Raw genomic sequence first — 26940 nt, forward strand, 5'->3', positions numbered from 1 at the left:
TTGTTTTGGAGAATATTCAGATTCATTTACCAGAGCAGTTAGCAATAGATTAGGTCCATATTCAAGCACAACAATCCAGAATTAATAGAGATGACAAATGGTCCACACATTCTTTAATACGGTATAAAAATGGAAAAAAGTGAATGCCCCACACTAATGACTTTCCTCATTGGGTAAAATCGATTTGATTCCCTGGTCTACAAATTGTGACATGACAAGACTAATGCGTCTAATTACACAAAAAATAAAAGACACTATGGTTAACAATTTCACATTATAGAGAAGTCTTGTGTATCTTCATCCAAGCAAAAGGACATGTATACATAAGGGAAAAACCCTTTAAATTAACTAACAAAAAATTGCATGCGGTCCGCACTTTTGATTATGACATTCCATCTAAGTTGTGCAAATATTGCTGATAAATATGGATAGATGGTAGACCAATTGAGAAACCAACCAGAACATGTCAGAACTCAATATTATTTTAGGTTTTGTTTCAACCCAACAGCCAAACTGGATATAACAGTTGGAATACATATTTTTGCAGTTTGTACAAATCGGATTCAGCTGAGCATTCAAACTTGTATTCTCAATCTGATCCTACATTAACCCAGCACCAATGACAACAGATGACTCCATTAGCCAGATCAACATTACTTCTTCTCCCTCCCTCCCTATTATATCTTTGTGATGAGATCAGTACTCCAATTACGAATTAGAAATATAAATGTTGCTTTTATGGGCCCAGGGATTCAGTTAGGAATTGGGAGGTAAAATGCCGAGTAAGCTGAAATAATTAGGCCAGGTCTTGGCCTAAACGGTCACGTACAATATTTTTGTTACTCTAACTGAAAACAGCAAGTCAATTAAAAGTTCAAGATAAGATGTCGCAACAACGAAAGGCATCAATTATCTCACAAAATGCAAACTAAAAGATATGCATGAATCCTAAGAAATATCAATGAGTAAGAACAGTACAATACGTACATAACATTCCGTGGTGTATCAACGTTCTAGCTGCACTTTGTGACCACAGTTCAGTTATCTGTCTGCTGAGTAAATACAAGTGCCTGTTGTATCTGATCAGCAACAATCCTCACAACAACATCTGGCGAGAACCTCTGGATCATGTCCTCCCTTGCCTTCCTCCCTTTACTTCTCGCCTCCTCTCTATCACCAATGACATGTCTCATCAAAGCCCTCAGGCGATCAACTGATGGCTCGGCGCATAGGTGGCCCTTGAATGGCCCTTCTGTGACCTCAGTCAGCCTGTCCACATCCAATGGGTACCCATTGTCCTCAGTCAGGTACTCCGTTGGGCCTGACCAATTTGTCACAATCACCGGCAGTTCCATAGCCATGGCTTCAACCACCGGTCTGCCCCACCCCTCGCCACGGGTTGGCAGAACAAATGCATCTGCAGCCTTGTACAACCTTGGAAGAGCAGACTGCGGAACATGCTCATCGATGATCCGAATTTCAGCCCATCCTTCAACTGGCTCCTCAATGCTGGATTCTTCCACAAACCTGCGGATTTTCGCACTGAAGTTTGTGTCGGAGTGGTAGGCATTGATAAGGAGGTAGAGCACGACATCATCAGCTCCAGAGAACTCCTGCAAGAATGCTCTCAGCAGCACATCCCAGCCCTTCCTCTGCTCCCATTTAAACACACTAAGGAAAACAGAGCCTTTGCCTTTGGAGTCACCATGTTCCAATCTTGAACCTTCAGGCACCATGACAGACACGCCAATCGGCAGAGGAAGCTCAGTGTGCTTGGCCGGATCAAAGAAAGAAACATCCACAGCCTGCACCACCTTGACAATCTTGGCGCGATCCACGCCGCTCTTCACGAACGTCGACACATGGAAATCAGTAGGCACCCAGACAGCGTCCATCTGGTTGCACCGCCTGACGTGCTCAGGCGAGACACGGTCAGTCTCGAACATCGTCCGGCCAATGACGAACGCCGGATCGTTATACCCGGTGGGCGGGCAAGGCAGGGCCTCGTACATCGGCGGGTACCACGCGCCGGGCTCGCTGTGGCAGACAACCACGGCCCTGGTCAGATCGCACCGCGCGGTGGCGAGCTGGAACGCCAGGTTCTTGGACTGCTCGGGGAGGCCGAGCCAGAACTCGGGCGACTCGAGGTCGCCGTGGTGCGCGATGGCGAGCGTGAAGTTATTTCCGCTGGCGGCGTGCCCGTCGAGCGCGGCGACGTAGGACCAGGCCTCCGAGCAGTACCCGCCGCCGGAGGCGAAGGGGGCCATCCATAGAACACATGGTGGGTGTCCCACGACGATGGAGGTGTCCGCCGCTTTACGAGGCGGTGTCGGGCGGATAAGGGAGGGCTTAGCACTGAGGAGGCGGCGGAAGAAGCGGCGGGGCAGCGGGTTAGTGGAGACGCCCAGGAGGAGGGCGACGGCGACGGCGAGGAGAGGCGGCGCCAGGAGGAGGAGGAGGCGGCGGCCGTGACGGTTGGGTTTGGGTTTTGGAGGGGGTGTTTGGGTTTGGGCTGAACCTGGCATGGTGGCCGGCGGTGACCTCAATCAGCGGCGACGGCGAGGCTGATCGGAGGCGGCGAGCCGCAGCGACGTGCCGGAGTGAGGAGAGAGAAGGGGGATTAAGTGGAACTTGAGGGCTATTTCGGCATGTTTGGCCGGGGATTTACATCCTAGCTTTAGTTCGAATTTGAGCCAAATTTAAAATTTTCAAGAAAACTAAGGGCCTTTTTTCAACTTCTGTTTATAGATTGCGCCCTCATGCCAAGGGCAGTAAATTTGGGAATTTAGACAATATACGCGACCGTATTTACGAAACTAGACAACATGTTGACGTATTTGTAAATCTAGCACTCGTATTCGGTAACTCAAAATCCGAAATTTGGCTTTCGGTAACTCAAATTCCGAAAACACCTCTGTGGCCCACATATTTCGGCAACTCAGGTGCCGAATATGGCACTATGCACCGTATTCGGCACCTCAGTTGCCGAAATCTCCCTGTATTCGACAACTGAGGTGCCGAATACGGTGCACAGTGCCATATTCGGCACCTGAGTTGCCGAAATATGCCGGCCGACGTCCCGTCCCTCTTTTGGCCGTGTCACATCAATCTCTATTGTGTCACGTCAATCATTTTTTTCCTTCCCGTGATGCTTTCGGCTGGTGAATTATTCATGCATGTGCTCATCTTTGTTTTGGTGCCACACGTGGAGAGATGTCGCTGCTGCTGAATAAATTGAGGTTGCTAGAGGAGAAGGGAGCACCAGAGGGAGCAGCAGCAGAGCAGAGAAGGGAGAAGAGAAGGGAGCAGCAGAGGAGGAACGCGAGGAGCATTAGCAGAGGAGCAACAGCTCGAGTATAGAAAGCAGCAGAAGAGGAGCAACGCGAGCACTTAATTAGCTTTCGTACCGGTTAGTTCTTATATTACCTATTTAATACTTAGGTTAGTAATATTATTTAGAGTAATTAGCTTATTTGGTTAGTCCGTTTCGAAGTAGATTAGTTCTTTCGAGAGTAGATTGTTTAATCCGTTTAATTACATTTATTTAATTATATTAATTTGATAAATTAGAGTACTTTGATTATATAAATTAGATTATTTAATTACGTTATTAGAGTACTTAGAGTTTTTAATTAGAGTACTTAGTTTATTTAATTAGAGTACTTAGATTATACAAATTAGATTATTTAATTACGTTATTAGATTACTTAGATTATTTAATTAGATTATACAAATTAGATTATTTAATTACGTTATTAGATTACTGAGATTATTTAATTAGAGTATTTAGTTTATTTAATTAGATTATATGAATTAAATTATTTGATAAATTAGAGTACTTAGATTAATTAATTACGATGCTTTGTTTGATTATATGAATTTGATTAGTCTATATAATTAGATTATTTAATTAGTTTGATATCATGAATTTCTTTTAGCATTGTAATGTTTAGCAGATACAATATCATGAAGCTTGTAATATATTCTAATTTGTTGTTCACCTATTTGTTGAACCATGAAGCCTTAAATTATTATCATGGCTCATGGTGGTCTTCTCAAGCTTCTTCAGCAGCGGTACAACGAGAACCATAGGGGAAGGATGATATTCACAGGACAACAAGTACCACGTTTATATGTGCTATTTCATTGCCACAATAATTTCGAACTAACTCTGTACATGTATTGGATACCTCTTGCAGTTGGGTCCGTTGCGAGCCTGGAGTGTTCACAAGATTAAGGAGTTAGACCCTCGATTCCACAAGCCACTCGCACGGGCAGGACTACTACCTTTTGCTCTCATGCTGGCGGGAGCTCCCATGGCGGGTGGTGGTAGGACACCTCTGCCGGCGATTGATGAGGCACTGCTCACAGGTCTCGTCGACCGGTGGCGTCCTGAGACGCACACGTTCCACTTTCCTTTTGGCGAGATGGCTATAACATTGAGGGACGTGGCCATGCTGACCGAGCTGCCAATCAGGGGCGCCCCGTTAATAGTTTTGCGACCCGCAAGGGAGCAGTGGAAGGGTTATGTTGCGGATAGGTAATTATTTGTTATGTAATGCACTTCAAATATTATAGTGCTATTAAAGCTTCATCTGATCATCTGCATCTTATAGGTTTGGTGTGCAATACGACGGGAAGGATGCCGGCCTCTCCATGTCTTGGGTTCATGGGCTCCCTTATGCAGCACTATGAGGTGTACTTGTACGTCCTGCTCGGAGGCATCATGTTCTACAACACGGCAGGCGATTATGTCGTCCCCCATATTGTATGGTTAGCAGCCCACCTCGCGTCACATCCTTATGAGCCTACATCTTACAGTTGGGGATCTGCAGTGTTGGCTGCAACCTACAGAGATTTGTGTGATGCAACCCAGCGAATAAAGAGGAAGGCAACTATTACAGGGTGCCTACACCTCTTACAGCTATGGAGTTGAGAGTACCTCCCGGTTTCCAGACCTTGGGTGCTCAAGTGCTACTACCCAGTCCACATCTCCGATGGCATTGCAGATGACATAAAGCCAATGATGGGGTATCGGTGGATTCATGCCAGGCTAAGATGGAGTCAGCAGCAAGACCATGGTAACTACTCCAGGGTGATCAGTGACCTGGACGTCCTCAGCGCTGATCTAGTGGAGTGGGATCCATGGCGTATGGCACGAGTAGAAGAAATTGCAGATGGTGGACTCCTCGCATCCTCTTGTAGCCGTGACGCAGACTTATGGTTGACCACATGCTTCTTGTTGTACATGAACTGCGTGGAAGTATATTCTCCAGAACGTGTACAGAGGCAGTTCGGGTATCGACAGGTGGTGCCAGTACCACCACCACGAGACGCCGGACGGGCGCACGAGTAAGTGTGTTATTGTATGTTGCCTTAGTACATTGGTTATCCATGTTAACAAATTATAACTCTTTATGTCACGTACAGGAGGAGCTCACAGGGGGGTGGAGGCACGCAGAGCTGGGCATCCAAGAATGCCGACTACATACGGAGGTGGACAGAGTCAGCTGCGATGGATGTCATCATTACTGCTGGACAATACGACGAGGCCACGTACTGGGACTACCTTGCTTGGTACCGTCCGCGCACGCGTGCCACCTTACTCAGCGGACCTGTACAGCCGGGCCCCAGACCCTTCCCCGAGGATCGTGCCCGCCTACTTCATGTTGTGGTAAGTGATGCGTTACTTATAATGGTTTTCTTTGGAAAATCTCTGTATTACTGACATGTCCCTCATCTTATACAGACTGAAGAGGCGTATGAGATGCATACGCAAGCGGATCAAGCTTGTGGGGAACCAAGCAGGTCATCATCGCAGAGGGATCGTAACCCTCTCCGGGAGTACATGAGGACTAGAGGATCCCGCTTCCTAAATGCTATACGTGGTCTAGGTGGGTGTGCCCCGCAATGGAGGGGGTACGACCAACCTGCCATGGACTCGTCCCGTGCCTCCCACAGCAGGTGCTCATCCAGTGCCCGTGAGGAACCCGTCCGGTCACAATCACGACATACATCTTCAGCTTCGGCACGTCATGTCTCATGTTCCGGTGCTGAGGCTGAGGAGTGCACGCAGCCTCCTGCGCCCGAGCAATTTACGCTGGGTTCACTAGCACCTCCGGCTATGATGACACCTTCGGCTGCAACATCACTCATCAGGAGGACGTCGTTGACTGCACGCAGCAGACCCCTTGCTGGAGCGACACTAATGCTTTTGACTGGGCTGCTGCAATGCATGCGACCGCCACCTTCACTGATCTACGCGGCGGACAGTCCTCCCAAGATCTCGATGAACCTGGAAGTTCACATTGGTACCAGCATGGCGAGCCTTCGGCACACTGGACTCCATCGGAGCACGTTCTAGGGCCGTCCACACTTCCGCACGAGGATCCTTTGGCATGGTACATGCAGGGCCGAGTTAGCGGGGCGGGATACACGTTCGGTGGGGTTCCCACAGGGCAGGCAGATGATGATGACGACCAAGGGCATGCAAGGCAGGGGTCTGCGCAGGCTGCTGGGATGAGAGCCACACACCCGCCAGACGCTTACACTCCTGGGGATTGTGTGAGGCGTCGTCGCCATTGAGTAGCCAGTGCAATTTTTCATGACACATGTATTATTGACTTTAATGTTGAGGTCATCCCTATTATGTCTTATTCACTGTATTGTTAATGTAATAAATTCTCAGTATAGAGGTAACAATAGTAGTTGTAAAGCATAAGTAGCATGGAACTCGGTACAGAGGTTACACATAAAGAGCGGACAACAACAAACATTAGCATGTACGATACGCCTAAAGAACATAATAACATGCCGCTGCTAAACCTAACATGCCTTAAGGAAAGAAAATATACAGGGTTACAATAGATGCTCAGGGCGAAGGAAAGTGGCGACGCAAATTAGCGTAAGAATTCCAGGTGTGATGGTCAAAGCTATCCGGGTAATATGGTTGTTATCTCCGAGGTGGTTCTGGGAAGTTGTAAAAATGAGTACGAGCGAATCCATCATCATTTTCAGGGTCATCAGTGTCCTTCGGAGATGGAAGCCTCGGAGGGCGGGGTCGTTGTGGAATGAAATCGTCATCGTCGTCATCATCTTGAGGTATCACGGTGGTACCACGTCCTATTTCCCTATCGGTTGCATGGCATCTCGATGTTGTGCGTGAACGTCCTCTTGCAGTGTTCCTAGAACCTTCTCCTGTATTACTGCTGGAACGTCTAGGCATTGGGGACATGAAATCATCATCGTCTTCGTCCTCGTCATTATCTGGATGATTCGTAGAGGTCGCCACTGTACCCCTTAGGTTCGCTGACTGTCGTTGTCTTCTACGCGAACCAGGCATCACACCCCCGCCGAAGAGCATATACATCTCCAAGAAGTGTGAGATTTCTTTGTTGATCAACTGTTCGTCTTCCGGGAACGCCTGACGCAGAAGAGGACCATTCGAATCAATGGAAATAAGATAAGTAGGGTGACCAAATAGAAAATGACGAACCTGAATATGGGATGCATACTGGTCCGGCGACATCAGTATCGTTCTGTGCCTCCTAGAGAAACCTATCACAGAAGGATGGTCGGCCAGTTCACGCACCCTGAGATACATTTGACGTCGGAGATACAAGAGGGCCATAAGGTCCTCGGTGGTTACACATTGGAGTGGAGCGGTTAACCTAGAACATATGGGTCTTGCATGCAATTTGGCCACGGCTTGGATTATGTTGTTCTCCTTTAAGGGATCATCGTTTCCTTCACGCACAACCTGTAAGGAGGCATTAAGTGCTATAGCGATCGTTGAAGGTGTCCATGAAAAGCCTGTACTAGAGGATCCCGCCATAGATTTATTGATCACTGACTGTAACGCTCTGTCTCTGCATCAAAACATGGATCCACGAATATTTAAGAAATAGAAAATAAATAAATAAAATTACATTAACAATACAATGGTTGTTGCTAGAGGTGTTGTCATTTCATAGTTAAAGCAGAGCCGTGTGGTCACTTCTTGTCTAAAGGGGTACAGTGCCAACCACATAATACAAAATAAGTAGTACAGCTAATAGGTGAATAATATTTTACAATACAACCATTTCTGCGGATAACTTCTAAGAACAAAATAAAATGCAAAGACTCTAAGACAGTTCAGTTCGATAGTGGGCTGATAGTTTACTGACGGGTCGGGCAAATCCTCCTGTCATGGCCAGGTTGTTTGTAAAGTTTGCACCTGCGTAGGCCGTCAACAGCATCTGCTTCATCCATGTCACCTTGCAGCCTCGTAGATCTAGGCCTTCCAGGATCTGTGCGTCGTGCTCGTGGATAAGGTACCCACTTAGGCCCCTCGATCGCTTTGTAGTTGGTTCCGATGTTAAAGGACCGCATCTTTGGAAGCCATGTGCACCTCAATGCAACGATCGTGAAGTACGGTGATACGTACTGTGATCCGTCATTACCACCTATGTCCCTGCAAGCGGCTAAGACATGCGAGCACGAGATATGGTGCAGTTTTGGCTTATTGCATGTGCACTTCACCTCGTTAGGCCCAAGTTGACATTGCTGCACGGTGTCCCCGGCGCTATACCCTGAAGCATACCTACGATGGCACATGACCTCAAAGTCATTGTTGGCCAGGTCGTAGATCCTCGACCGATGAAAGTGTGCCTTGCTCCTCCTTCTTGATATGATTTGCTCCACCTTAGGTGCGAATCGTGTGCTACACTTCATAGCAGCATTACCACGGTCTCAAAAGTAGTCCGCCGTTCTGTAGAATGTGAGCTCAATAATGGCACACAACGGGAGGCCCCGTACTCCCTTTAAGACATTGTTGAACACCTCCGCTATGTTCGTTGTCATGATGGTGTACCTAACATGGGATACAATAATTTTAGAACGACTATTTGCATAAGAATCGGTACAATATGATCATTACAATTCTATACGCTAACCTGGCACCATGAGTGTCATGGATTAGGGCCCAACGCTTCGCCGGTTTCCCACTATCTACTGGCTAAATGTACCACGTGAACGACTAATGATAGTTTGGCCCCCAACCATTTGCGTCCGCAGATGATCCTCCCCTGCTTGCTGGTCTACCATCATCTTGCGAGTGGTCTCATTTAACTCTCTCCATATCTCATTGAACTTTGTCTGCTGGTTCTGAAGACATAGCCCTTTGAATCTCTTTACAAATGACTTGCTGCGGTACCTTGTGTACAAGTTCGCGCCCAAGTGTCGCATGCACCATCTTCTCTCAACATCAAGCCATGCAATGGAGCAGTTTGTGCTATCATGTAGCACGTCTAACGCATGCAGAAGGCCCTTGTTGCGGTCTGAGATGACGCAAACTCGTTCCCTATTTCCCACGACACGTGTCCTCACCAAGGTGAGGAACCACATCCAACTATCATTGTTTTCACTCTCAACCATTGCAAAGGCGAGAGGAATGATCTGATTATTTGCATCCGCTGCCATTGCTGTCATAAAGGTACCATGGAACTTGCCGCTCAGAAATGTGGCATCCACGCATACAACTGGCCTGCAATGCCTGAATGCTTCGATGCATTGTCCAAAGGACCAGAATAACCTAATAAGGTATCGATTAGTGGTGCTATATGATCCATCATCTAGCCTGATCGGCTCATCCGCCATGGCCCACTGAGTCCCTGGATTCGTCATGGCAATCTTCTGCAGCAGCCTTGGAGCATAGTTGTATGACTCTTCGAAGCTTCCAAATAGCATCTTCAACGCCTTCTGCTTCGCTCGCCACACGATGTGGTAATTGATAAGCATGTCAGTCTTAGTGTGCACCTCCCCCATAATCGATTTTGGCGACAAATAAATTTCCGTGCCAATAAGGGTGATGAGGAGTTGGGCTAAGAACCTCGCATCAACGGCGTGACTCACATTCCTAATAGCCTCTTCGTTGCATGTATGTGGGGTGTGTCTACTGATCACAAAATAGTTCTCATATTTCGGCTGCTGTGCTCGTACGAAGTAAGGGCAATTCGGGTGCTTGGTACACCTTACCTCATACTCCGTAGGGTTAGACCGGGCGCACTTGTGGTCCCTTCTTGTTATTACAGCATAGTTGCTAATAAAGTGGATGACCTCCCCTCTGTTACGAAACTGTTACCCGACCTGAATGTCGCTATTCTGGTATCCCCAGTTAGATAAGGTGTTATACTCAACGACGACACAATCCAGGAGCCCAGTACCACGAAAGTACTGGATCGCCGGGACCGGGTCATTATTGTCAGCAGCTTCTTCATCCCCGCTACCACCGGCTTCATTATCCATGCATCCTGCATCGACCTCAGAAGGGTCCACTCTAACTCCCCCTCTACTGGAACTGCCCTCCCCGACATGCCCTCCATCCTCTTCATGCATCACCTGCTGGCCTAAGCCTTCCACGATAGTCACTGCATCACCTTGCACCAGTCGTGACACTATGTTTACGTACACCCCCATATCAAAGTTCTCCTCCAATGCCTTGCGTGAGTACAAAGCCCATGCGTTGTTCCTACTCATCTCGAACAACGTATGGACAACGACCGAGCTGTTTGGAACAAACCGTGGCCGTACACCCTCTAGGACAACAGTATGGGACTGCTGGTTCACACGCAAAAGGCGCATAACATGTGATTTTAAACCATCTAGATCAATAGGTACCTCAACTGAACTCTCTATGAGTTGGTAGTTCTGAATTGTTACAAGTCTCCCGTGCAAAACTGTGGGACGTTCTCCATAATAAATATGGAAATTCATACCGTATCGCCTAAACAAATGTACATGTAATAAATAATAAGTAAAAAAATAATACTAATTAATTTGTGCAATACTTAACATTACTAAATATTTAAGTACGTAACTATGCATGTTCAAAAACCCCCATCAGTGCATGTTCAACTATTGTGAATAAGTACTAATATACAACTAATATGCATCTTTGTTGCTACTGGACACTATCTTCTACGGTTCTACTAAACCTAAGTGATTAAACTAATTAATCAAGTTAATTGAAATAATCAAATTACTTTAATAAAACTAATTACCTTGATTAAATCACGTAAATTCATGTTATTAAATTAAATAAAGAATCTAATCACACTTACTAATAAAATTCATATAACCCAACTAAACAAATAATCTAAATACTCTAATTTATCAAAATAATATAATTAATCAAATGTACTTCAATGAATTTAACAATACACTTACGAAGGGACTAATATACTTCTGAACGGACTAAGAAAAATCTAATTACAATTACTAATTAACTACATAATCTAAGAACTTACCTAAAGAAAATTGAGCGCAGCTGCTGCTCGCGTTGATCCTCTCCGGCTGCCCCTCTGCTCGAGCTGCTTCTCCAAGCGTTGCTCCGCTGCTGCTCTCTTCTCTCCAATGCTCCTCTCTTCTCTTCTCCCTTCTCTCCTCTGCTGCTCTCTTCTCCTCTGCGAGCCAGCGCATTTTATAAGCACAAAAGCATCAGCAACCCTGGCACGCACACACTGAAAGCATCGACACGACGCGACGTGACAAGACGCACGGCTTTCGGTAACTCAGGTGCCGAATACGGCACTGTGCACCGTATTCGGCACCTCAGTTGCCGAATACGGGGAGATTTTGGCAACTGAGGTGCCGAATACGGTGCACAGTGCCGTATTCGGCACCTGAGTTGCCGAAATATGTGGGCCCGGGGTGTTTTCGGAATTTGAGTTACCGAAAGCCAAATTTCGGATTTTGAGTTACCGAATACGAGTGCTAGATTTACAAATACGTCAACATGTTGTCTAGTTTCATAAATACGGTCGCATATATTGTCTAAATTCCCAAATTTGCCTGCTAAGGGCTTGATTGGCAGCTCCAAGAAATCCAAAAAATTTTGAAGCTGAAGATAAAACAGATTGATAGTCTTTGATTTAGATATATTATTTTTATTTTAGACTAAATATATATATTTAAATTATTTTATTTTTTCTCTAAACTTTAAATCCTGCATGGATCTCGGAGCTGAAGCTCAACCAAACATAGCCTAAATCTAAAATAAACGACCTGATTCAAAAACTCAACATCAAAATATAAACATTAGAATGCACTATCTAACTTGAGAATGTTTATGCAATTATGAGAGAGGGTATCAGGATGTCGTGTATTAACATTTGAATGACCATGTCCAGATGTGTCATGGTTCAAGTTTTGTGATGAGTACTTGACGGTTGAGGTGATTTTGAGTTGAGTTGAGGGATTTCGAGATTGCATGGGCATATATATATACATATATATATATATATATATGTATATATATATACATATATATATACATATACATATATATATATATATATATGTATATATATGTTGCAATGTATGATTATGTTTTGAGACTAATCAGAGTTGGTGAAGGTGTTAGAAATTATTAGAGAAGAAGAAAATGTATTTCTTGTCTCATGATGCGTAGGTCAACGGAGTCAACGTGACAATCAACAACGAGAGGATTAGGACTAAGCGAGAGGCTTAGGGTTGGACGATCGGGGATACCATGTGAAGTCATGGGTCATCCACACTGTACATATGGATAGGTCAAGAAGCACAAGATAGTTGATGAAGAATATATTTTGACCAAGTCAAAGCAAGCGGAATGGCGATGCAAGTCACAAACTAGCCCACGAGTAGCATGACAACGCAAGTGATAAGACCGCCCGGGAATTGGAGCTGAAGAGACTGGTGGTCAAGATCACGGGACGAGGTGCCACGTGATGACATTGCTTAGGATGTAAGTAAGTGGTGAAAAGTCACACTTTGAGAAGCATGCAAGGTGGTTTCATGGTTTGGCCTAAAACATAGCATGAATGGAGGTGCACATTACACCATCGCGAAGCTTGTGTTGCAACGAAGCAAAGTGATAAATACATCGAGAGCATTGGATCGAAGAAAAATGTTTGGACAAAAAAATGCCCTTGGAGGATTTTCAATCTAGTGTAGAAATTTTTGGGGAATGCCTCAAGTACATATATATGGAAGCGGCTGATTCTAGAGCCCTCTTGAGCATTAGAGGAGAAATTTTTCATATTAGGGAAAGGGTCAGGAAGTGGGTTTAGGAGAGGGGAGAAGGAAAAGATGAATTAGACTAGGTTTAGCCATCATTAGGGGTTCATGGTTGATGTTGAGAATCCTACATGTTTAATCATTCCTCTTGACTCATATTGAAGCAATGGAAAGGGAGATTTGTGGAAGCCCTGGTCTCGATCTCTTATGCCTCATTTTCTAGTTTCATTCATTATTGCTCTCTTGCGGTTGTGCAAGTTCTTGTGTTTTTTTATGATTTTCTTAAGATTTCACGATCAAGTTTGTGCATTTGTTGAGCTTGATGTGAATGATTGTATGGAGATGATCTTTTTGTGAATCCACGAGCTCGAGATGGCTTGTTCAAGTTTTCCTTGGTTTTCCCCATTCTTCCTCTTTCTAGCTGGGCCGGCGCCGAGCTCTTTGTACGCTTGCGAGCCCCATCCGCTGCGCAGAGAGCTGTGATGGTTAGACCACCACAGGGAAAATAGCTTCCATCTACTATGCTCACCCTCACGATCAAACCAACCTAGCCCGCTGTCAGACCTCTAGGCACTCGCTGGAAGTCCACTAGTCAACCTCGGTCAAAACGCCAGTGTGCAGAGTGTCGAATGTTCAGTTGCTTTCTCTTCGTGTTCGTGCTTCCTCTCTTCACCGTCGCTTTCCTAGCTTGGATCCTAGGGTTAGTAGTTCCTCCATAATTATGTGATCTTGTCCAAAGTTGGAAAAGAGGCATGTTAGGGGTGAAAATTAGAAAGATCACCTGAGAAATTAGTAAGTCGCCTATTCACCCTCACTCTAGTCGCATTATCGGTCCTTCAAAATTACACACTTCTCTAACATTCAAATCACACTTTTTTAGTGACTCAGTTGGAGCTCTTGCACAATTTTGCAATCTTTATGAAAATTTATGAGACCTTGTCACACGCTCTATCACACTGATTGTTTTCTAGAGTTGGAGTGTAATAATACGCTACGCTAGTAAAGCTCAAACTGTTATCAATGAGCTCATGGAACAGTATGGACCTCATAAAACATCATCTCCCGTACCTCTCTTCTGTGTAGGCATCTTCTTGAGACTTGGGATCAATAATAGTAGCTGCCTGAGCTTATGTTTAAGATCAACTGTGCCCATTTCTACAAAACCCAAAATTGCAGTCGGTTCAAAATCAGCCATCATAGTCGGTTTCCAAAAAAGCGCATGTGAAAACAATTATCCTAGAGTATTGTGACTCGTACAGGAGTTGAGAGAGATCCAAAGCTGTGCAAGAGCATGATATGAATGAAAAATTGGAACAGCTTGAAGCAAAGTGGATGGCGACTCTCGACCAAATCATAGAATAATGACTAGAGCAATGACTCAACAGTTAGTCACAACTGGGCTTAATTGTTACGACCAACCACTCAGTGTTCATAGTAACGTTGGGTCAACCCACGGTAAATGAAGCCTATCGCGAAATTAGGCTGAGCATACCCACAGATGAGAGATCACAACTTTAGGGGTTGCCCTCCAAAATTACATTATGTGGCACAAGAAGAATATTGTATTGGCAGATTCTACGCCAGCCTCCCAGGAACATTTGAAGCCAGGCCCTTTTGTTCATCTGTTGTCGGCCTCCCCAGCACTTTCGTTGTTGGTCTCTCTAGACCTGCACTTTTCTTTGCCTCATACTCTGCAAAGATAATCTCCTAAGCATCAAGAGACATAGAAAACAACTAATTTGAGGACTACAAAGGAGACGAAATCCATGTCCATAACCTATCCTGTGAAGCAATGGCATTGAATGCAAGCCAATAGGATGAAGAGGTCAAAGGGTGAATCGAAGCACAAATCATGCAATGAGCCTTCACCTAAGTCAAAGGGTGACAAAGTGCAAAAAACTGCCAAGGACTATGGAAAGAAGGAAGTTCCAAAGGAATACGCGTGAAGGTACCCATTCTGCACGGATGCACAACTAACAGTGATGTCATGGGAGTTGTAACAATTGCATCAATATTACATGAAAGCAACCAATGAGTTGGGCATGTATTGCATCATTGCGGCATACAAGTATAAGCATTTCTTGCGCTTGAATGGTAAATTACTAATATCTTTCAATGATTTGTACGTCATGTTCAATTATGGCAAACTCGATTCTCAGCTTATGAGAGTTTGGACAATGTAAGTGTTTAAAATCTCATTGTTCATGTAACTATCAATAAATGGCATTCCTAACTACTTTTTTGATTATAGACACATGTGGATGCAATACAAAGCCCTCAAGGAGCTTGGCGGATTGCTCGACCCCCAATCAATATGCCAGACACAAGTCCAACAAGAACCTACTGAAGTTGTGGAATACGTGACAAGTGCTATTATCCAATTACAAGACAAGGAATGCATTGTTGGCGCATACGGCTTCAAGTAAGTGCTTCAATGAAAATAGTTTTGATTTGGCACTTGGTTGAGAACCTAACCAAACTCTTGTTGGATACAATACATGTGTAGTGACCACTGGAGTATGGTTATGCTGAAGTTGCGTCAAAGCTTGATCGGTTTTTTTTAGTCCAGAAACTACCCAAAGTCCTCGTACCAAGAACAAATAGACCTTTTACAAAGTTAAACAAATCCTCTAGAAAATATGTAGTTATGGTTGGTGATAATGGTTCGACCTCATTTATATACAATGCCTTCGAGAATTACATCGCTAGAGGTGGGAAGCACGACCTGAGCAAGAAAAATATACATGATCGTCTTGATTTCCTGATAATTACTAACACTTATGCATTTTACTGGCAATTTGTAATGGCAAAGTATTCATAGATGATGATACTATTACTACATTATGTGTAGTGCAACAAGTAGCCACAAGACTTCGTGCATTGTGAGTACTATATGTGCCACTTTATGAGTACAGTGAAGGGCTTCCGTGATCTTAAAATAGTTTGTCATTGCACCAATACTTATACCATTTTCAACTTCCTAGGTGTTTACTTAATGTAGCAAGTTATTGTCATTTTTGCAGCACCAACTCATGTCTCAAAGCGCACTTCACGATTCAGAACTCAATAGAATCCAGAAAGACATGTGTTACTTCATCTTGAGAAACATCAACTCAAACGGCTTGTTTTATGAGAATGATGTATAATAAATGTGAGTTAGAATGATTGTATATTATATATATCTTGTATTTTAGAATGTGACTTGTGAATTCTAATGTTTTTTTTTTGCTTTCTAGGTGTAGTAAGGAGAAGGAAATGAGGGAAAAAAGTGACGATGAATAATGGATAGTTAGCATATCCAGGTACTCCAGGGTGTCTTGTAATTCTCGGAACATATCTTTATCTCTGGGAAGGGGATCCCTGGAGAAATAAAACTATCCGTAGATACCAAAAGCATCTCGTAACAGGGAAGATCTATCTTCAAGAATATAAAGGAAGAGTCCAGAGGACGTACGACACTCCCATATATATGGAGCTGAGGGGCCCTACGGAGAGAAAAAAGAACCAGAGCATCACAAGCCAACAGAAGCAAAGGAGAAAGTTGCTGACTAGGTTTAGATCCATTTAGGCTAGTAACACCCCATTGTAACAGGCTTAGATCAATATAAAACAAACAAAACATAGAGTTATTATCATCAGGGAGGCCTAAACCTGTTTAAAAACCCCTGTGTGTTCCCCTTGTGATTCATCTACTCATAGCACCTCCTATTCTTCAACAAGTTCATTAGATCAGCAATTTACCAATCGTCGATAGCTGGCGCCGTCCGTGGGGACCATGACAAAAAGTGTTGAAGAGTCTACACACGACAATCCGTCGACATCGTCCAAAGCTTCGTCGAAAACTGGATTTTTGGATGAGGGGTTCAACGACAACCTTACCTCTCTTCCCGACGAATAGGTGATCCATCGGGTGGATTTTGGCAAAGAACTTTCTGGAGACAATTCAAGCAACAAGGTAAGTCAATTTATAGACCAATACACTAAAGATTACATGTAGGACCAAGAACAGCGACTAGACGGGGTGAATAGACACCTAAACAAATTTCTTACGAAATTGATGGCCTTTTCCTATTCTTTAACCCAACGCACCTCAAAAACACATACGGAAGGAAGAGAGACAAGAACATATTGCAAGACTTCCAAAACTAACGCTCCTCTTCGATGGATGAGAACTTTATGTTCCATTTAAGGCCATATCAAGATTTATAGCTCAAGAAAGCAATCAACTAGAAGAAAAACTTCTAAACACAAGAGAACTAGCCACCAGAAAAAGAGATTCTTCAAGTTGATGGATCCAGAGAGTTAGGATGGTTCAATATCAATTCATATGAGAAGATTAACCCCCTAGGAACCGGAAGAAAACCTCTTACACGACCTGAAAAGAGTAGCTCTCAAGGAAAACGAAAATCAATAAGAAAATACCGAAAACTTTCACCAAAACATGGGAGTCAAAAGCAAGAGACTAGAAGGACATGAACTCAAGCATATGCAAAAACACTCTCTTCATTAAGCTCAGAGGAACACACTCTTTTGGCAGATTACAAAGCGTTCATAGTGCCTATCGCTGGAATATCCAGTGTGTACTTCAACCTTTTCTTCTGAGTTGAAATGCTCCGGTGTGTACACCATCTGAACGCCGGACCATCTAGCGCATTCATTTTCCTCAGCGCTTGATCATCCCGTGCATACAATTTTCTTGGACTCAGAAACAAACACGCTAACTCCATTTCCTCTGCAACTTTGGTTAGTCATGATCATAATTGCAGTACATATACATGCTCATGCAATCCAAAAGTCATCAATCCAAATCAACACATTTATCGATCACTCATCACATATAAACCAATGCATTTCAACTTGGTTTCTCAACCCCCCCCCCCTTATGAGTGCATTGACAACACTTAAAGCATAAATATTTTGGTTTGAAAACTTCAAACAAGAGAAGCTTATCCAAGGGACCAAAAACTCAATCAAAAAATGCCACTTAGCATAAGAAGGATTGACAAGCCAAATATGCAAAAATTCTCCTTGATGAATGCATATTTTTCATATTTTCTCCTTTCATCATGCAAGAATCTTCTTTGTGGCTTAGTGCATATGTTTCTTCCCCTTTGGTAATGCAAACATCAAGGACAAAACACCATAAAGAGCATGAATATGCAAACCTAATGAGTTTTCACAAGTATACAACAAAGCATTTGCACAAGTTAGAAATGTCAAAGGACTATGGAGAATAGAATGTGGAGCTCACAATCGTATAAAGGCTCAAAAGGAGACAATGACTTAAGAGCATGAAGGTTTACAAACTAATCCTGAAGAATTATTAGCGCATTTAAGTTCAAGTAGCCGAATCATGTTAAAAGTGACCACCACATAAGCACCCACTCGTGCCGAGGCAATACAAGCATTAAGAGCTAGCAAACTTTAACCTCAAACTAGTCAAGCAAGTATTCATGACAATAGGCTTAGTTAAATCAAGTGAGAACATAATTGATCATTTAGGCATATTTCTTTGTGATTCATGTTATCCTCAAATTGACATTAGCAACCATTAGATTGCTTCTTTGGTAAACCACATGAAATATCAAGACAACCGTATTGGATCATATTTTAGCACAAAAGACTTGTTTTGTCAAAAGTATTCAAATTACATAAGTTATCAAGTTTTCACTTAGATTAAGTCAAGTAGTGTCTTTACGACACAAAGAACACATGTTCCCCTAAGGTTCTATCGTGAGCTAAACATTTGACAAAGATAGAAAATATAGTGCAATATTTTCCAATCTACTATCTTGAACCAAAAAGTTTAGAGCAAGATATTCATTAAGTTAGCCTTAACACAAGCATTGACTAAGCTAAAGTAATTACAAACATGGTGATCAAGAATGCGGCATTTCATAGTCTACATGATTCATAAAATTGTCAAATTTTATCTTTAGGAAAGCTAGTTTGCTTGAAATATTTCATGTCAAAGCATCAAGAGCCTAAGATTAAAAGCTTATTTAGCATAACTACTCAACTTAATCTAAATTCAAGTCTAGCACCTAAAAATACTAAAGATATATAAGCTAAAGCTCAACTGCTATGATTGTCTTACAAAATGAGATGCAATGCAAATACAATAAAAGTAAGATAGAGTATATACAGCTGCAACTCCCCCTCATACAATGCCATTGGGATGACAAACTCCAAGTTCTTCCCTCAAATAGGAAAATCTTGTTGCACCTAAAGGCTTGGTAAAGATGTCATCAAGCTAGTGTTGGGTATTTATGTATCTCAAGTTAATATCTTATTTTCATCGTGATCTCGCAAGAAGTGGAATCTCACATCTATGTGTTTGGTTCTGGAGTGTTAGACTGTGTTATTAGCTAAACTGATAACACTGGTGTTGTCGTACAAAAGTGGCATACTCTTGAAGTCTAACCCAAAATCCCTCAAGGTAGCAACCATTCACAAAATCTGAGTACAACAACTAGCGGCAGCAACATATTTAGCTTCAGTTGTTGACCGTGCAACACTAGACTATTTGCGAGAAGACCAACACACAAGAAAAGTACTCAATAAATGGCAGGTACCAGAGGTACTCTTCATGTCATTCTACAACTAGCAAAATCCACATCTGAAAAATCACAATGAGAGAGAGAAGAAGATGTAGAAAACTAAAGACCATACTCAAGGGTGTGCTTGATGTACCTGAGTATGCGCTTCACCGCTTGGCGGTGAGACGTCCTTGGTGAAGCTTAGAAGCGAGCACACAAGCAAGCAATGAAGTGGATGTTGGGTCTAGTCGCCGTTAAGTACATGAGGGAGCCAATCATACTCCTGTACTCGCGCTGGTCTACCTACTCACCATCTTCATTCGGATCAAGCACGATCAAGGTAGCCATCGGTGTCGCCAGGGGCTTCACATCGCTCATGTCGAACTTCTTCATCAAGTCCTTAGTGTACTTCGTTTAGTGGACGAATATACCTTGCTTGCATTGCTTAATTTGCAGTCCAAGGAAGAAGATGAGCTCGTGATGGGTAATGTTGGCCTGATCTTCCAATAGGTAGCGATAAGTCGGTGGGTGAAGAACTCGACGTTGATGATCCAAAGGCTTCGACCCGAACAGATCGGCTCCCTTGCAATCACTACACCACAGCTCCGATGGTTATCAACCGTGTCGCGCGGTTGACCTCGCCAAGAAGGCTCAATCCCTGCAAGCGTACCGAGAACACAAGCAAGAACGTAGAAGATGCAATCTGAAATATTGCGAATTAAATTCAAGCACTCGAAGTCGGGGTTCCACAAACAGTTGCGGCGGCCTAGTCGGTCCGGAACAAGAGCGAAAATCTCACAACTGTGTGTAGATCAATATCTAAGCAAAACCTAACCCTAATTAGGGCGGCGGCTACTGTATATAAAAGACTAGGGTCGGCCAAGGACCCCTGGACATGTCCCTAATGGACTCCAACACGTTACACGGCCTAACGGCCCAAAAGATGGTGGCGTAGCACCCTGATAGATTCTGGATGTTACCTTGTTTCGACGATTCCTGTTGACTCAGAAAGAATTTGGGCATGGGACCAGTTCCGTTGGAAAGATTATCTCCTTAGCTTTCCAACCATGTGTAGAACGTCGAAAATGGAGTCCGTATGCGTCCTGGGCGATAATTTTAATGCAGGCTGGTCCTAGACTCCGAAACGGACTCGAACTTGATTGGACCTCCACCTTGGCTTGGGCGCCCTTGCTGTTCTTCTCCCGAGTTCCTAAGTAATAATACATCACAATTATTCAGTAGCATCCCATCCTTATCAAAATATAAAGGAACACTAAGGAACGAGCTCACCTCATGATTTAGTTGACGTGCACGAGCTCGTGTCAATGGACCTATTGTTGGAGGAATACTCAGTGTGTGTGTATCCGAAAGAGTGATGTCCTCATCAGCTCGCATATCATCGACATCTCATATTCCCTGCTCATAGTTTCTGCAAACTTAGCCACAAGAGCATGAGAAGAGCCAAAAAAATGATATCATCCATATATATCTGAACAAGTAGAAAATCATTTCAATGCCTAAAGGTAAACAAAATTTTATCCACTGACCCCATCACATACCCATACTCTAATAAGAACTTAAGCCTATCATACCAAGCAATAGGTGCTTGTTTAAGCCCATACAAAGCTTTCTGAATCTTATATACTTTATGTGGGTATTTGGGGTACTTAAAGCCAAGGGTTGCTTCACATAGACATCTTCCTCTATGAACCCATTTAGGAATGCACTTTTGACATCTATTTAGTACAACATGAAACCTTGGGATACCAAAAATACAAGAAGGATTCTAATGGATTCTAGTCTAGCTACCGGTGCAAATATCTCTCCAAGTCTATCCACTCTATTTAAGTGAAACCTTAAGCCACAAGTCCACCCTTGTTTCTCACTACAAACACATCATCCCCCTGTTTGTTTTTGAAAACCCACTTGGTGCCTATGGTGTGAACATTTGGGGTGGCTCTACAAGGACCCAAACTTGGTTTCTCTCAAAGTTTTCTATTTCTTCATGCATGGCATTGATCAAATTTGAATTAGAAAGAGCGTGTCAACACCATGAGGCTTAAAAGAAGCAAAGAATACAGAATCAGTAAAATGAGCATGATGAGAAGATTTAGATCTTCTTACCCTCTCACCAAGGTCGCCGATCATCTGTTGAGGGGGATGTATCCGCTGAATGTGCCGAGTGGCCTCATGCTGTGAGACCACTACCCCCTCAAATGTAGCTGATGCAGACTCAAAACCAATTGAAGTGGAAGTAGAGACTGCAGGACCCTCTACTGGTGTAGAAGAAATAGGAGCTAGCTCGAGAGCAGGTGTGATGGAAGGAAGTAGCGGATCATCCTCATCATCACCGAGAGCTGGAAGGTCGCCATCTATGAAGATTCTTTCGCCAAACTCTTTGTCACCTACACACTTGAAGCCAAAACTAGCACACGGGGGTGAGTCATCAAAAGTCACATCACAAAATTCTATAATGGTGTTAGTGTCAATATTATAAACCTTGTAAGAATGACTATGAAGAGAACACCCCAAGAGAATCCTATCGGAAGAGTGCAACTCGAACTTGTCAAGATTTTCATGCTTTAGGTTGAAGCACCGACATCGAAAAACTCTCAAGTGAGAAACCTTCGATTTCCTCCCAAAGTTTAACTCATAAGAAGTCAAATTCAAGATCGAGCGTAATAAAATTTGATTGGAGATATAGCAAGCAGTGCTAATAGGATCCACCCAAAACTTTCTAAGAGTCCTATGCTCATCATGCATTGTCCTAGCCATCTCCACCAAAATACAATTCTTCCTTTCAACCACTCCATTTTGCTGAGAAACACATAGGGCAAAAAATTGATGCTCAATGCCATGTTCAAGGTAGAAAGCATCAAAGAGATAGTTCTTGAACTCAATGCCATTATCATTGCGAATTGCTTTCAATGCATCGGAGAGTTCCTTGAACAATCTCAAAGCTAAGCTCTGAAAGTGTAAGAACACTTCATCCTTACTCACAAGAAAGAAAATCCAAGAGTAGCGAGAGAAATCATCAACAATAACAAGTATATACCATTTCCCACCCGTCAAACGAATCCAGGAAGGACCAACAATGTCCATATAGAGAAGTTCTCCTAGTCGTTCAGTCATCACCAGATTGACTGGTGGGTGGGAGGCGATAACCATCTTGTCATGCCGATAAGTAGCACAAACAAGGTTCTTCTCAAACTTAAGCTTGGGCAATCCTCGGATCAAGCCTAGGGCACTCAAAAGAGTAAGCAAATCAAAACTCATGTGCCCTAGTATCCTATGCCACATCCAAAGCTCAGAAGAGGATTGAACAATTAAGCATCGAGAAGAACCAAAAGGCTCAGAAAAATCAGCTCCAAGGACTCTCCCTACTCGAGAAATCTGGCAAATCAAAGCATCCGAGGAATCAAGAACTCAAGAAGCATTGCGCTTGAAGTGCACTTCTAAGTCCTCATCCAGCAACTGAGATACAGAAATCAGGTTATATCCCATATGCTCCATCAAAGCCACATCTTTGAGAGTGAAACTATCATTCACGTTTACCATACCTTTAGCTTTCACCCTTCCTTTCCAATCATTCCCGAAAGTGATGTACTTGTGTCACTTCGTTGGGGTGAGACTGAAGAACCATGATGCATCTCTGGTCATGTGGCGTGAACAACCGGAGTCGATGAGCCACTTGTTCTCCAGGCCTTCGCTCGCCACCTACATATGAGAAAATAATAGGTGGATGGCTCAATATTGGGGTTAGACAAAAACCTCTTGGGAATCCAGTACTGGGTCATTTGCCCTGAAACAGTAAAGGTAGGTGCATGCAAATCAATACGAGTGCGTAGAGGGCGAGTGCCACGATGGGGAAAACATGATCCGCCAAAGCACTGCAACTCAAAGCCTCTTACACGTGAACTAAAACCATATGAATCATGGTAAGTTCCACGTCAAGCTCCACCTCTAGCAGGAAACTAAAGAGTGTCAGAACCTTATGGGCGAGAGCAAGAAAATGGCTCATGTACACCAACGGAGGGGCAGTACATACCCTGAGTACTCCACTCTCACTCATGCTGCTCATCTCTCCTATGACGAAAGCAAAACCTAACAAGGTGACCCTCTCTCTGGTAGTAGGTGCAATGGTAGCATCTCTCAAAAGCTGGACTACCGATCACTCTAGGCTCTCTCATAGAACTTTCATCTTTGGCTGTGGAGCTCTTTTGGGTTGTGGTGTGACTTTCTTTTTTGTGGGTTGTGGAGTGGGTTTCTTGATGGGTTGTGGTGTGGTATTAATTTTGAACTTCTCGGCTTCTAGGGTAGTAGGTGAGGTGAAAACAGTTTTGCCAACCCCATTGTAAGCCACCCTCTCAAAACCCAACCCCAGAGCTAAACCTGTCTTATCTGTGCACATTTTGGTCTTAGCCAAAATCAAGTTCATTTTTCCATTGCCTTTTGAGCATTTCTCCACAAGAGAAAGGAGATACTCATTCTCGGTCATGAGGTTCTCAACTTACCCTCTAACTCAGTTGAGCTTGTCCTTAAGGATGATGCAGGTAGAACAGTTTGGTTGCACATCCTTAGAACTCTCAACACTCTTTAATCTACACTATAACTCCTTTATGCTTGACTTTCACATCAACATCATTTAAGAGCAAAGGACAATTCTTGCAAGCGCCTAAAAGAGTAGGTCTAGACTCCTCCTTAAAGAGCTTCTTCTCGGTAGTCTCAAGACGACTGATGACTTGATCATGCAAAGTCTGAAGCTCGGCAAGCTCACTCATAACCACAAGGCAACTATCATACTCCTTATCTTTGGCCCTAGACTTAAACAACTCAAGCTCATAAGATGAACATTCTAGCCTAGACTTGAGTTCCTAGACCTCCCTAACCGCCTTCTTGAGCAACCTGTCTTGGCTAACAAACACATCATTCAAGGTATCGACCTGAACAGAAAACTGATCATAGGAAGGTGATACCTCAGAAGAATCAAACTTGGGGTCACTGTCGTTGTCGTCCACTATGAAGTAAATGCCAGTAAAATACTTATTCTTCTTATTGTTCTTCATGGGCAGCTCCTCCTCCTCCAAGCTCTCCTCCTCGCTTGAGGAAGTGTCGATATTCCTCTTAGCACCGCCACGAAAGCTCGAGATGCCACCTTGGCCGCCTTCTTAGCCAGCTTGTCACAGTTCTTAAAGATTAATTTCTTGTTCTTCTTGTGCTAGTCATGGTCATGGCCGTGATCTTCCTTCTTCTTGAACTTTAGGCAATCAACCTTGAAATGAGTGGTATCACCACAATCATAACAAGCCCGAGAGCCACATCTCATCCGATCTCTTCTATTATTGTAGAAGCGGGTGGACTTATTCACGATCAAGGCAAGATCCCCATCATCAAGTGTGTCCATCTGCTCATCTGTGAAAGAAGTCAAAGCGGACAAAGCAAAGTCACTTGGTGAATGGTTAGCACAAGCCGTAATTTTGCACATCTTGAATTTTTCTTTTTCCACTAGCATTGTTGACCGTATACCCATTCACTAATCAACCATACTCTTGTTAATGGCTGGACACAACCAATTATGATCTGGTGGACACATATGCATAACCTAATTTACAGTATTTTATTCTTTATTTTCTATTGTGACCCTAGCAGCCACCAACCCAGCACATTTTTGCAAGGGAGGAAAATATATCGTGTCTTGAGGCAATGTTCCGGGAAAAGCACCCAAATCAAAAGTTTAAGGTGAACCCATTGCCACCACCAGCTCACAGGACGAAAATGTCCGATTTGTTAGCCGACAATGTGTTGCCTCCTCATGTCAAGAGAGCTGTACGGAAACCTTCCATATATTCATCGCCATTCAAGGCAGGAAGGAGCAGGACTGTTCCTGTAATTGCGCATGTAATGGCACTACGAGACACTTTATGCTCCCCAGATTCCCCATACAAAAGGTAACATCTATTCCAATTCAATTATTTACAAATGTGTAATAAATATTTGATTCCTATATATGTATCCTTTATGTTGGTTACTAATTTTTTTCCTTGCAGGGATTACTTGATGCAATTCCACCAATTTTCATGGATAGGTTCAGATATTGCTGACTCATTCTTAGATGGACTCATGACCGATTGCTTTTTAATCGATTATTTTGTTCACTACTTGGCGGAAGACGACAGGTTGCACCGGATAGAATCGTACGGTTATAGGAGTTTTATGCCGCCTTTAGTTTGTGTGCGTACCCTATCTCATTTGTCATCTTTGCTTGCCGCCCGTTAACATTTTTTTACCTAATTGATATTTTCTTCCCCTGTAGTGTGTACTGAATCCCGAGGAACTCAACCAAGGCAGTCTTAAAGTGTTTGACCGTACCGTGCTAGACAATTTAGTTAGGGAGAACCTTCCTCCCACCGATTGGGCAAAGGCAAAACTGGTGAGTTTATTGGACATAATAATTGTTAATTCCTTTATGGAACTACAATGCACACTAAACCGTACAACATTTTTAATGACAATATTTTTAACGTTCGTACGTATAGGTTTTCCTCTCGATGTGCCACCGTGAGCACATATCTGTTTATTGCATAAACTTCCGGCACACTTGCATTGATATACTCAACTCCCTTGACTACAAATCCGTGGGAACAGCATGGGATGCCCATCACGATAAGGAATTTTGTGATCTCATGATGCAGCGTCTGAGTGACTCTTTTCAGAGGATTTCTAAGAAAGATTTCATGGTTTTCGCAAACATGAGGCGAGTCCCTTTCACTGAAGCTCCTGTTATGGTTAACAAGAATGATTGCGCCTTCTTCTCAATGAAGTTCATAGAGTTCTTTGATGGAGAGGAGTCTTCACTTCGTACTACAATTGTGCCCGTTAGTATTATATGCACATTTTCCTTTCTGTTGTGATGGGCATTGGTTTCCTATGTTTACATTAGTTTCTTACTATTTTTATATTGTTGACGCAGGAGAAGTCTGGTGAGCTCCGGTCCGAGATGCTCCATTACCTGTTGTTCCACCCTCTTAATGAGATAAAAAAATTCCCACCTGAGATTGAGTGGTTCCGTCTCTCTGGAGTTCCGTTTTAGTTCGAAGTCTTGATTCTTATTTAGTATTAAGTCCCATCTTCGAAATATGTTCGATTTTTTGTTTGTAAATAACTTAACTCACGATATCAGGTTGTTGCATCGCATAGACGATGCACATAGCGACATACTACCATCACGGTTATATCCTTATATGTATATTGCCAGGAATGTGCATCCAAGTACCTTTGTTCTTCTGGTACGGTTCAATGATATCTCAGTTGTACTTACTATATGCATCAAACCGTATAAACTTGTTTCCATTTTTATCTCATC

General features: G+C 43.3%; 2 protein-coding genes across 2 annotated transcripts; one reads left to right on the forward strand and one right to left on the reverse strand.

Moving 5' to 3' along the window:
- Positions 1–450: 450 nt before the first annotated feature.
- Positions 451–2647, reverse strand: LOC133901180 (uncharacterized). The gene has a single exon (XM_062342458.1). The coding sequence runs from the start codon at positions 2523–2525 to the stop codon at positions 1038–1040; it is 1488 nt and encodes a 495-aa protein (XP_062198442.1). The 5' UTR covers positions 2526–2647; the 3' UTR covers positions 451–1037.
- Positions 2648–4707: 2060 nt separating this feature from the next.
- On the forward strand, positions 4708–26667 carry LOC133901495 (uncharacterized). The gene is made up of 6 exons (XM_062342851.1): positions 4708–5352; positions 5431–5674; positions 5750–6121; positions 25891–26007; positions 26114–26452; positions 26548–26667. The coding sequence occupies exons 1-6, from the start codon at positions 5024–5026 to the stop codon at positions 26665–26667; spliced, it is 1521 nt and encodes a 506-aa protein (XP_062198835.1). The 5' UTR covers positions 4708–5023.
- Positions 26668–26940: the final 273 nt, after the last annotated feature.

Source organism: Phragmites australis, chromosome 20 (assembly GCF_958298935.1).
Source record: "Phragmites australis chromosome 20, lpPhrAust1.1, whole genome shotgun sequence".
In the NCBI taxonomy this organism is placed as follows: Eukaryota; Viridiplantae; Streptophyta; class Magnoliopsida; order Poales; family Poaceae; genus Phragmites; species Phragmites australis.

What these genes read in the sequence shown, in the direction of transcription:
- LOC133901180 (XM_062342458.1), bottom strand. Translation starts at nt 2,525, where the DNA reads ATGCCAGGTTCAGCCCAAACCCAAACACCCCCTCCAAAACCCAAACCC.
- LOC133901495 (XM_062342851.1), top strand. Translation starts at nt 5,024, where the DNA reads ATGATGGGGTATCGGTGGATTCATGCCAGGCTAAGATGGAGTCAGCAG. An exon ending in CCCGCCTACTTCATGTTGTG is followed by an intron (nt 5,675 to 5,749) that starts GTAAGTGATGCG and finishes CATCTTATACAG; the next exon opens with ACTGAAGAGGCGTATGAGAT. An exon ending in ATTGGGCAAAGGCAAAACTG is followed by an intron (nt 26,008 to 26,113) that starts GTGAGTTTATTG and finishes TCGTACGTATAG; the next exon opens with GTTTTCCTCTCGATGTGCCA.